The following is an 11,893-nucleotide window of genomic DNA, read 5'->3' on the forward strand; positions in this document are numbered from 1 at the left end:
TGGAAACCTGGAGTTATTAGAAAGCCAAAGGGAAAGTTGGTAGTTGGCTGATCTGTTTGAAGACAAGAAGCTTCATGGAATGTATCTTACATAGGAGATAACAGGGCTCTCCAAAACAGAAAGCCATTCCTGGCCACACCCATCCCCTAGCAGCCTGGGCTGCAGCCACACCTCCTCTCTCCAGACACCCCAGTGCTTTAAAAAAAAAATGTAGCCGACACGTGCACTGAGCGTTTAATATGTTCAAGGTACCATCCTAAGCATTTGCATGCATTAGCTCATTTAGTCCTTACAACAACCAGATGAGGTAGGTACTATTATCAGCCCATTTTACAAATCAGGAAACTGAGGCATGGCTGGGGAAGTAAGTTGCCAGAAGTCATACAGCTACTGGCTGGTGGAGCCCAGACAGCAGTTCAGTCTCCAGAGTCAGTATGCAAGCAGGGCAGCACCCCCCCCACCCCCCTACAAGCCCCAGGCCGACAGCCCTTTTCAGCAACCCCCTCCCCCAGCCCAGCTGATACTGCCCCTCCTCTCTGCCCTTCCAGTCAGTCCTGAACTCTAGGGCACGCTCCCAGCTTGCTGGCAGACATGCAGACATGCAGACATGCAGCTTTTGCTGCGGGTCCTCTGCAGAGCCCAAGCTCATTTGGGGACCATGCTCTTGCTTCAGAAGCATGAGTTCCTCCAACTAGTCGGGAATTCCCAGAGTTCCAGGGCTGTTTCCTCCTCCTTATCTTCCCCCCCTTCAACACCACCCCCATAAATGAACTCTCAAAGTATCCTAGGGTCATCATCACAATCACCCCTTCCTCCTGGCATCCTCACTTGGGGGGCCCATGTCTCTCGCCTCGCCTGTCTCCCTGCGGGATTCACCCAGCACTTTGCTCCGTGCCTGGCAAAAGCAGGCACTCAATGAAGGTTTCTGGACTGGATGAATGAACCTGACTTGTGTCAGAGCATTATAATTTACAAAGCACTTTCTCATCCATTAACTCGAGGGCTATTCCTTGTGAGTCTTCTTGTCCTCCACGGATTCAGCACAGAAGTGTACGGTCATGGTGCACTCTTGTCCTTTTCCTGGACGAGAGAAAGAATGAACTCCTGATTCGAGAGAGGAGGATCCATTTCATTAGCCCACAAGCATCTTGAGGGCAAAGACCTGGTCTTATTCATCATTATATTTCAACAGCTAGCATAATGCCTGGTACACAGAGCCCAATATTTGAGAAATGTGTTGAATAAATCCATTTCCACCTCTGCGGAAGTAACTAGAAATAACAAGAAGACTTCCTCCTTGCTACTGTCTCCTAATAGAAGCTGAGGAAGAACGAGACAGAATCCCTCCCATTTCTAGCACACTCTGATGTGCAGAATCTCTTCTTGTTTTGTGATCTCAGCTCTCTGATGGAAAGAGGTTACTGTTATTATTTTACACATGGCAAACTGAATCCCAGAGAGGCTGGGTATCCTGCCCAAATCTCACGTAGTCCCGACATGCGTGAGAGAAAGAGGTGATGGCACAGATTGAAAATACAGTGGCAAAGGCAGTCAGGTGCCTGTCCCCTCCCAGATAAGGGAAGGAGCCAGGCCTCTGTGTGCTAGACTCCCAAGATGCCTGTTGTCAGCCTCTCTCCCTTCCTTCCCGACTCATTATCTTCAGCAGGGTGGCATTTGGGAAGAGGGCACAGCCCAAAGCCCACAGCCCCTGTGTCCCGAGAGGTGACGATTCAAGTGGAATTTAAACTGGTCCTCAGGCGTCCGCAGCACCCCACTGCCTGTTTGGGGACAGACTGCAAAAGTTGCCAACCTTCAGAAAGCAGGCGCTGGTTAGCCCAAGCCCCCCACATCCATGCTGGCGTGACCAAGAGCAAATCCATCATCACCACACACACCTCCTCACACCCGGGGCAGGGGGAGATCAGACCCCCACCCTCAGAGGTAAGGGAGGCGGGGCACATTCTCGGCGGTCCTGGGCCATCTGGAAGTGGGCTGAACTTCTGAAAACTGTCTTCTGGAAATCCTCCGCTGCTGGACTTTTAGCCCCAGGTCTAATTCCAACTGCGATGAGAATTCTCCTGTGGCCCCCGGGAAGGTCCCCCGCCCCAGCTCCTGAGCCAGCCTCCCCACTGCCCCCTCCAGTTTCCAGTCCCCCGCTTGGGAGGTGCAGCTCCGAACTCCACTCCCGCTATGAGACCCCAGGGCGCCCTCTAGCGGACGCGAGGCGCGGGGTGGGGCCATTGCTTGCCCTCGGGCCAGTCCCGCCCAGTGAGAGCACCTGGCTGGACCCACAGCGCACCCCGAAAGTTTGGAGACTCAGATGTGTGAAAGCGGTTCTTGTTTGTCTGTCTCTGGCTTTCTGGTGGCGGGAGGCGACACTCACGTCCGCGTCGGCAAAGAACCTGGCAGTGGGCCGAGGGGCTGAGGCCGGACAGCTGCCACGCAGGCTGCGTCCCCTCCATCCCTGGGACTCCCGGCTTCGCCTCGGGGACGTGACCCCAGGTCCCCACCACCCCCCACTTCAACTCCCAGGTCCGGCCCCAGTGTCGCCGCCGGGGGCTTTGGGGTGTCCCCACTTCCCTCGCGGCAGGCCCGGGCCTCCTGGGGCCGCGATCGGGACCTCGGACGGGCCCGGCTGGGGGCGAGGGGGTGTCCCCGCGAGGTCTGAGAAAAGGGGAAGGGGAGCCGGGAGGCTCTCCCGCTCGGCCTCCTGGAACTGCCCGCGCGCTCCCGGAGCGGGGCCCCCGCCTCTGCCAGAAACCGGCCTTCTTAGAAGGGAGGGGGAAAGTGTGAATGAGAAGTTGGGGGCGGAGCGCGCGGGGGAGGGGCCGCTGCCAGGAACGCGCCGCCGAGGCTGGCGCCGCGCCCGCCGGCCACCGGGGCCGCCTCGCGCCGCGCTTTGTCTGTGCGCGCGTCTCGGCCGGTCCTGGCCCGGCTCGCGGCCCGCCCTCGGCCGCCCGCGGCCCCTCCTTCGCCCTCCGCGCAGCCTTTCATTGCTGCGAGTAGTGACTAAACATTACAAGAAGGCCGGCCGCGCAGTTCCAGGAATCGGGGGGGCGGGGCGCGGCGGCCGCGTATATACCCGCGAGCGCGGCCTCGGCGGCGGCTCCGACTCACACTCCCGCGCCGCCGCCGCCTGCGCCGCCGCTCCAGCCCAGCTCCCGCCGCGGCCCCTCGCCTCGTCCCCGCCGGCCGGCCCGGGGACGCGCAGGGGGCAGGGCGGGCGCCCCAGCGAAGCCCGAGGGACGCGCGCGCGAGGCCCTTTGTGGACTTCACGGCCGCCAACATCTGGGCGCAGCGCGGGCCACCGCTGGCCGCCGCGCCTCCGCCTCGCCTTGGGGACCGTAGGAGGCGCAGCCCCAAGGCCGGAGACTTCGTTTTGGGACCAGGTAGGAAGGAGGGGCGCGGCGTGGAGCGGGGCGGGAGCGGGGGCTGGGGGGGGGCTAGCTAGTCCCGGGAGCTTTTCCCGGTTTCCCCTCCCCTTCCCGGGTCATTCCCGGCAGGGAGGGGACGAGGTAGGGGCCAGAGCGGATGGAAGCCGGAGATCCCAGGTTCCCGGAAGACCCAGGCTGGGCCCTCGGGCTTCTCATGTCCCCTCCCCACCCCACCCCACCCCCCATGCCTCAGATTTCTCTCTCCGTCCCCGCCGCCCGGGGCCACCGGACTGAGCGGCGCCCAGAGCGTCCCGGGGGCCCTTCTCCCGCTCCCCACCACGGCCATGCTCCCGGAGACCCAACTTCCGCGCCCGAGTTTCCCACTCGGCGTTCTCCCATTGCGCGCTGAGGAGGGGGCTGCCTGGGGCCACCCCGCCGCCGGGGGCGGGGGCTGGGCGGGCTCCGCGGGGTGCCTGGGTGGGAAGAAGGGCTCAGGCAGGGGGCCTCCGGGCAGGGGGGGTGCTCAGGCCGCTCGGCGGAGGCTGGGGAGCCGGGGCGGGCCGGGCGCGCTGGAGGGTTCCGGGCACTCACGCGGCTCGCCCCTTCCTCCCCACAGCCCCCGGGGATGCGGTAGCGGCCGCTGTGCGGAGGCCGCCGAGCAGCTGCAGCCGCCGCCGCGCAGATCCACGCTGGCTCCGTGCGCCATGGTCACCCACAGCAAGTTTCCCGCCGCCGGGATGAGCCGCCCCCTGGACACCAGCCTGCGCCTCAAGACCTTCAGCTCCAAGAGCGAGTACCAGCTGGTGGTGAACGCAGTGCGCAAGCTGCAGGAGAGCGGCTTCTACTGGAGCGCCGTGACGGGCGGCGAGGCGAACCTGCTGCTCAGCGCCGAGCCCGCCGGCACCTTCCTCATCCGCGACAGCTCGGACCAGCGCCACTTCTTCACGCTCAGCGTCAAGACCCAGTCGGGGACCAAGAATCTGCGCATCCAGTGCGAGGGGGGCAGCTTCTCGCTGCAGAGCGACCCCCGGAGCACGCAGCCGGTGCCCCGCTTCGACTGCGTGCTCAAGCTGGTGCATCACTACATGCCGCCCCCCGGCGCCCCCTCCTTCCCCTCTCCGCCCACCGAACCCTCCTCCGAGGTGCCCGAGCAGCCGCCATCCCAGCCGCTCCCAGGGAATCCTCCCAGGAGAGCCTATTACATCTACTCGGGGGGCGAGAAGATCCCTCTGGTGTTGAGCCGGCCCCTCTCCTCCAACGTGGCCACTCTCCAACATCTCTGTCGGAAGACCGTCAATGGCCACCTGGACTCCTATGAGAAAGTCACCCAGCTGCCTGGGCCCATTCGGGAATTCCTGGACCAGTACGATGCCCCGCTTTAAAGAGCAAAGGACAGGGGTCGGGGCGAGGAGCCTGGGTCCCCTCTCCTCCGTGGCACAAGCACAAGAATCCAACCGGGAGAGTCCGGCCGCCCGGGTGAGCCAGGGGGGTGGACTGGCCCCTCCCTTCGGCCTTTCCCCCCCCCCCCCCCCCCCCCGCAGAATGGGGCAGGCGGGACCTGGAATGTGTTTGAGGGAAGGGGGAGTGCCACCTGAGCGCCCCGCCCCCACTCGGGCTTCTCCGGAGGAGCCAGCTGGCCGGGTGGGGACAGCGACGACAGCAGTGGATTCTCTTCTCAACTCTTCCTCGCTTCCTCGACTCCCCCTGCATTTCCAAACAGGGGACACTGCGGGAGTGTTGAACTAGTGAGAACTGCCGGGGAGTCTTCAAACTTTCCAACGGAACTTGTTTGCTCTTTGATTTGGCTTAAAAGGTAGCTTTAAACGCGAGCAGGTCTCTGGCCTGGAAGAGGGTGCGGGAGAGGGCGCCCCAGGGGCCTCCGGGCCACAGGCTGGCCCCGGCGATGGCCACTCCCACTGTCCACCCCAGGTGAGGAGGCGGCTGCGTGCTCCTCCTCTGGCTCTGGGGGATGAGCGCAAGGGGTGACCGGAAGGGGGCTATTCTGTTATCCTCTCTAGGACAGCCACCAGAAACACAGGTCCCAGAGTCCATCTAGTGCCGGGGAGCCCAGGGCCCTTCCCCCGTTTTAAGGGGGAAGTGGCATTTGGAGGGGAAGGGGTGGGCTGGTCAACTATTCTTTTCCCCACCCCTGCTCTCCCTTCTGGCACCTGGGGGGTGGGAGGAGGGTGGAGGAGATGAGCCATCTTTGACCCCAGGTCCCCGGACAGAGAAGATGAAGGATTCTACTTTGTGCGTCCTGTCTGGCTAGGAGATTTGCCTTAAATGCTCCCTGTCCCATGGATAGGGACTGGCACACAAGAAGCCAAACGCTCAGCCAATCCAGGCAGAGGCCAAGGGATCCTCGGAGGGCTGCTGCCGGCCCCTCGGCGTGGGGGGAGGGGCGGGCGGAGGTGGAGGTGGGTGGAGGTCCGGGCCTTCCAGCCAAGCCCTGGAAGAAGGCGAGCCCATTCGGTATTGGCCAGTCACAGGTGCCTCCCGGTGCCTGGGCTCTGGCAGAGCAGAGCCACCAGGTCCCACAGCCCTCCTCACCTGGGGGGTGGGGAGTGGGGGAAGGGCACAGGCAGGAAGTCATTGAGAGACTGGGGCCCCTGCCAGCCCAGCTGCTCCCTTCTGCAATAGCACTGATCAGTGAAAAGTTAACAGGAATGTAGCAGTGATGGAATTACCTGGAACTGTTCTTTTTGGGGAAAACGAAAAAACACAAAGTTTTCTGTGTCAGGTTATTGGGCTGGATGGGGCAGCTGTGTGTTGGGGTGTTTGGGTTTTTTTTTTTTTCCCTGTTATTTTGTTTTGTTTTTGTTTTGTTTTGTTTTAATAATGTTTACAATCTGCCTCAATCACTCTGTCTTTTATAAAGATTCCACCTCCAGTCCTCTTCCCTCCCCCACCCAGGCCTTCGAGGCTGTTAGGAGATGCTTGAAGAACTCAACAAAATACCAATCCATCAAACTTTGCACATATTTATATTTATATTCAAAAAAGAAACAATTCAGTAATTTATAATAAAGAGCACTATTTTTTAATGAAAACTGACTGGAGCCTTTTCCTCCCCGCCCCTTCCCTGCCTTGCTTTCTCTTTCACCCGCACCCGCGCCGCATCCGAGGGAGAGAGGGAGCCGCGGAGGTTCAGGCTCTGCCCCCTGTATGTCAGGGGCGCTCCTCACCATGGAACCGAGCTCGTCTTCACCACGTCATTGACAAGCTAAGGCAGCCACCTAGACTTTACCGAGAGGGGTAATTCCTGCTAGTCTGATTCAGATCTGACCAGAATATGCAAAGCAAGTTCGAAGGAAGCGCTTCAAAGTGTTTGCAGGGAGTAAGCTGAGCTGTGGTCAAAGCTTTTAGAAAGACTCCAGGCTATTAGAGGCGCTCTGCTCTTTGGCAAGGAGGTGTTCCGAGAAAGCCCAGGCTCTGGGGTCCTGGCGGTGACCCATGACCTCAGCACAGGCAGGTTCATGGGAGGTGGGGGGAGGGGTGGTCCCCACAGTCACTGACTCCCCCCACCTCCAGCTTCCCTCCATTCCTGGGAGACCCAGCCTGAGCAGTGGCCGGCCACATGCCTCCCAATGACAGCACCATCTATTTGCCTATTTTTAGTCACTCCCACCCCCTGGGCACTTAGAGGCTATCCCGTTAACCTACCCAGCCCCACAAGGCAGGTGTTAACCACCGCCACATTTTTAGACATAACTGAGCTCCGTGGGAGCTGTGGGCTTACACTGGTCACTTCTGATGCCTAGAACAGTGCTCAGTAAATACTTGTCGACTGAAGGGGGGCAGCCACTCAGGTTCATGGAGGTTAAGCAACCTGCCCAAGGACACACCACTTGGGAATGTGGGAAAAGACACAGAATTGGAACCTGGGAGCATCTGGTTTCCAAAGCCCACGAACTCTCTCTGCCTCCCTAAGCACTAAGTATGTGGCCAGGGCTGCCCCTCTGCCCCTCTGTATATCCCCCTGCAAAGTGAGTACCCCCACTCTGGGGTTTCAGCATTAGGGTTGTGCTAAAAAACAAAAAATCCTTTCTCTGTGACATTTTCCTTCCATGCTTCCTCCCCCCCAAACCCCAGACCTGTCCACTGAAGAGATGAGTGTTATCCCCAAGTCAGGGGTCCCCATGCCTTCCCCCAAACCTCAGATGCCTGAAACAAATACAAGAGGCCTCTTCCCGCCCCGCCCCCCTCCCAGGGAGGGGGGGAATAAGCTGCTCCAGGAATGAGCATCCAAAAGGCAACTGAGAGGGGTGCCTGGGTGGCTCAGATGGTTGGGCGCCTGCCTTCGGCTCGGGTCATGATCTCCGGGCCCGGTGGGCCCTGGGATCGAGCCCCGTGTCGGGCTCCCTGCTCGGCGGGGAGTCTGCTTCTCCCTCTTCCTCTGCCTCTCCCCCTGCTCCTGCTCGCGCTCTCTCTCTCTCTGTATCTCTCTGTCTCAAATGAATAAATAAAAAAATTCTTAAAAAAAAAGGCAACCGAGAGTAAATAAAGTCATTTCTCTTTCTCATTTCCTAGACTTTTGGGGGAAATAATGTAAAGAGACAAGAAAGGGCCAGGCTAGGCATGAGACTACTGAGTGGACAGAGCACGTAGGAACCACTCCAAAAAGACCACCGCTTCTGGAACCAGGACTGCAGACCCAGGTAAGCTCACCTTCCCAGAGCACGAGGTCAGGTGAGGAGACCCAGTGGGGCCTGGGAAGCTCCTGGCAGGCTCTTCCCTGCTGAGGGGGGTGCGGGGGGCTGCCAGCCGGCCACCATCTGCCTTCAGCAGAGAGCTGCACAGCTGCTGGAAGGACAGCCTCCGTGGAACCTTGGAACCTAGAGCACACCAAGTCCCCGTCCTTGGCCCAGAAGGCAGCTGTTCAGCCAGGGTGTCCAGTGTTCACAGGGCGCTAAGTGAAAGGGCTTGATCTTCTCTGGCCCAGGAGAGAGCTGCTGTCCCGGTCCCCCTGGAGGTTAAACTCAGAGGCAGGAAGACCCCTGACTCCTTTCCCTTGATGCCCTCCCGTCCTTCTTCCCACACTTTTGTCTCTCCATTTTCAGACCACAGGACCAACCTTCTACTTTTGCAGACAAGGAAGCTGAGTCCCAGAGAAGGAATGCAATTTGCTTAAATTCACACAGCGAGCTAGTGGCAACACCAAGATCCATCTGCTCCCCGGTGCTCCGTCCTGTGTTCCCTCCTCATCCTACCCTCCTGTTGCAGAAATCTTTCTGTACTTCTCAGTCCTCTTGGGGACAGAATCCACCCCCTCCCAAGGACTTAAGGGGGGCTGCCAGAGACGGAGTGTGCCTGGTTCCCAGATTTGCTAAGAAGCTTGAGTAGGCACCCACGCCTCAGTGGGGGTAAGAAGAGCATAGCTGGGGGTCCCTGGTCGACCCCCAGAAAGGGGAGAGTTTGCTGCTTCCCGGCCCTGTGCCCCATTATGCTGCTTCTGGCTGTAAGAATCCACCCCCAAGAGGCCCTATCCTCTCTCCGGTGGTGCTGTTTTTGGGCAGGCCTCCGGATGAGCTAGAGCCAGGAATGGGAAATCTAAGGCCTGCTCTGGGGGGAGGGAGGGAAGGAGGCCACAGACAGGGGAGCTGGAGATGGAAAGTAAGCCTTCATGTTGGGTCCTAGTGTAAGGAAGGAGGTGCCGGAGCGGGCACCGCCAGTGTACCAGGCAGAGAGACGGGGAGAGTCACAGAGGGAGTCTGAGCAGGGACAGAAGTCCGCGGGGGTGGGGGACAACGTGCGCAGGGGCGCATCGGCGAGACCCAAGCCGAGGGCGGGAAGAGCCGGGCCCGGGACGCACCTTCCCGCGCCGCGTCCCGCCGCCTCCCGCGCGGGCTGCCGTCGGGCGGGCGCGTCGCTCCCAGGCCGGCCTCCGCCAGGAAGAGTCACTTCCCGGACGCCGCGGGAGCCCCGGCGGAGCTATGCGAAGAATGTCCGCGCGGAGCCCGGCGGGTGGCACCTCCCGGGCCCGCGCCGCCGCCGCCGCCGCCGCCGCCGCGCCGAGCGCCGCGTGCGCGCGGAGGGCAGGCCACGCCCCCGCCACGCCCCCGCCCCGCGGAGCGCGGTCGCCGTGGCAACGGGATTACAGGCGCGGAGCGCTGTTTATTCTCAGCCGAGTGCCAGGAAATTCGACGGGGTGGCTGCCAGGCGCACCTCCCTGGGGTGGGGGCCGGGAGGGGGAGGAGAGGGGGTGGACCAGCGCGCCCGGGGCTCCTGGGGGAGGGAGGCGGTCCTCCGTCACCGTCACCAGGGGTCACTGACCCCTCCGAGGGGAGCTGCTCAGAAAGCGCTGACTCTTTCCCGGCCAGGAGTGAATCGAGTTTTCTCCTCCCAGGGTAGCCAAATCTCCCTCCAGGCTGGCGAGTGCCCCAGCCCCCGCCCCCCAACGCACGCTCTCTCTGTCCGGGGATCCCCGTCCTTGGAGTCCCAGAGCCCCCCGCCCCACAATCCCTCATTCGCTCACTCAGCAAATAGCTATTGAACACATTCTGTGTGTCAGGGAATTGAATGTGGGACAAGACAAGGCCCTGATGGTCCTGCTCTCCTGAGATTTAGCGGGAGCGACAATGAATTAGTAAATATATAAATACAATAATTACAGATTGCTATTAGTACCCCGAAGATGCATCTTCAAGTCACATCTCCAGTATGGCCCACATCCACGATCCTGTCCCACACCCTCAGGTAGGGTGACCAGCTTGTCCTGGTTTGCCCAGCACTGTCCCAGTTCGGCCCTGAAAGCCCAGCAAACCAGGCTAGTTGATCACCCTACCCTCAGGTCAGAATGCACCCATTTCAGAGATGGAGAAACCGAGGCCCAAAATACCAGGGCAGTTCTTCCAAGGTCATGGGGCCAGTTAGAAAGAGAGCGGGAGCTGGAGGCCCTCCAGCGGAGAAACCAGGGCTCCTTCAGCTAAACACCCTTCACACACACCCTCCTCAGGCCCCCCCAAAGCACTGAAGCACCTGTGGCCAGCCCCCCAGGGACCGGATGAAATTGCTGTCTCCCAGATTCCAAGCCCAGCTCCTTCTGAATCAGAAGCCCTGAGGATAGTCCAGGAATCTGCATACTCAACAGCACTCCAGGTGACTCTCAGATCACTCCATGCTGCCTTTGGGGAAGACAAGCCTGGATCCTCCTCTCTTCCTGGGACTAGGAATTTCCTTCTTGAACCTTGACTAAGCCCATCTGGGAAGTCAGCAGGGAGGGAAAGCCTGGGTTCACTGCCCGCGCCCCGGCAAGCGCAGGCAAGTGCAGCCCTTCCCTCTCCTGGGCTCCAGCCCTTGGGCCCTGGGCCTGAGACCAGGGGGCCCCAGGGGGGAGGAGTTCAGTGCTCCTTCCCCCCCCTTGCGCCCCCCCCCCTAGTGCTGAGCCCTCCCAGCTGTGCTATGCTGGGAACAGGCCAGGCATTTGTGAAATCCTTGGGTGAGCCTGACCCACTGTCATGAGGACTGCCTGTGGAAGCTGGTGCAGGGAGGGGGATGGGGGGCTGTTCCCAGAAGCGGGGAGAACTCTGGACTTCCCACTCCTGAGTGCTCTGCATTGCAGCACGGCCTTAAGCAACAGCAGTGGTCTGGAAGGCTGCATTGCAGAGAACCAGAGGCCCGAGGCTCTCTTCTGAAAAGAAGCTAAGGCTCTGAATGCTAAAACCGCGCTCGAGCTCCGGGTTACACGTCACTGAGGCCATTCATAGCAATGACCAGGCCCAGCCTTAGAGAAAGGCTGAATCAAGGCTAGACTTACAAAGAAAAAAAGAAAAAAAAAAAAAAAAAACCAGAATGCTAGTTCATTATGTACATTATACAAGAAAATGTATTTGCCTTTTTTTTTTTTAAGATTTTATTTATTTATTTGAGAAAGCACAAGCAGGGGGAGCAGCAGGCAGAGGGAGAAGTAGGCTCCCCGCTGATCAAGGAGCCCCGACTGGGCTCAATCCCAGGATCATGACCTGAGCCAAAGGCAGATGCTTAACCCACTGAGCCACCCAGGCACCCAAGAATATGTTTTTCCTTTCACCTCCTTCCCGCCAAATCTCCAGTCTTCCTTTCGTACAGAAAACTCTATGTGGTATCTATAAGATACAGGATATTAAAGACACGAGATAGAAAACCTGGTCCTTCAGGAGGCTGTTGTGCTTCACAACCTCAGGGGGCGCTGTTCACAATATGATCTTGGCAGATGGGGTCCCAGGAAGTTGTGGAGGGGGGAGGCTGCAGTGTTTGTGATTCTAGGGTACAGGAGCAGTGCCTGACCCTTGCCTTAACGACGCTCCTGGGCGATCCCAATGCTGGTAGGAACCCTGTTCTGGGCACTGTGACCAATTCTGGAGATCCATGCCAACCAAGAAGCATTTCAGACTTCAAGAGGCTTACAGTCTGAAAGGGGAACCAGACGTGAAAACCAAGAAGTATCCTAAAAAGGAATGGGTGTAAAAATAAAATGTTATACAGCATAAAGCTGGGGGCCCCCAGGAGGAAATGACCTACCGTGATTTCCCAGAAGAGGA

The 11,893-nt window shown here is 59.6% G+C and overlaps 1 protein-coding gene across 1 annotated transcript; it reads left to right on the plus strand.

The window, feature by feature from the left end:
- Nucleotides 1-3,127: 3,127 nt before the first annotated feature.
- Nucleotides 3,128-6,424, plus strand: SOCS3 (suppressor of cytokine signaling 3). Its single transcript, XM_035025883.1, has 2 exons — nucleotides 3,128-3,389; nucleotides 3,991-6,424. The coding sequence occupies exon 2, from the start codon at nucleotides 4,079-4,081 to the stop codon at nucleotides 4,754-4,756; it is 678 nt and encodes a 225-aa protein (XP_034881774.1). The 5' UTR covers nucleotides 3,128-3,389; nucleotides 3,991-4,078; the 3' UTR covers nucleotides 4,757-6,424.
- Nucleotides 6,425-11,893: the final 5,469 nt, after the last annotated feature.

This window comes from Mirounga leonina, unplaced genomic scaffold, assembly GCF_011800145.1.
Source record: "Mirounga leonina isolate KUSES-001 unplaced genomic scaffold, KU_Mleo_1.0 Mir_197, whole genome shotgun sequence".
NCBI classification, from domain to species: domain Eukaryota; kingdom Metazoa; phylum Chordata; class Mammalia; order Carnivora; family Phocidae; genus Mirounga; species Mirounga leonina.

Excerpts from the sequence above, each read along its gene's own strand:
- SOCS3 (XM_035025883.1), top strand. The coding sequence starts at position 4,079 with ATGGTCACCCACAGCAAGTTTCCCGCCGCCGGGATGAGCCGCCCCCTG.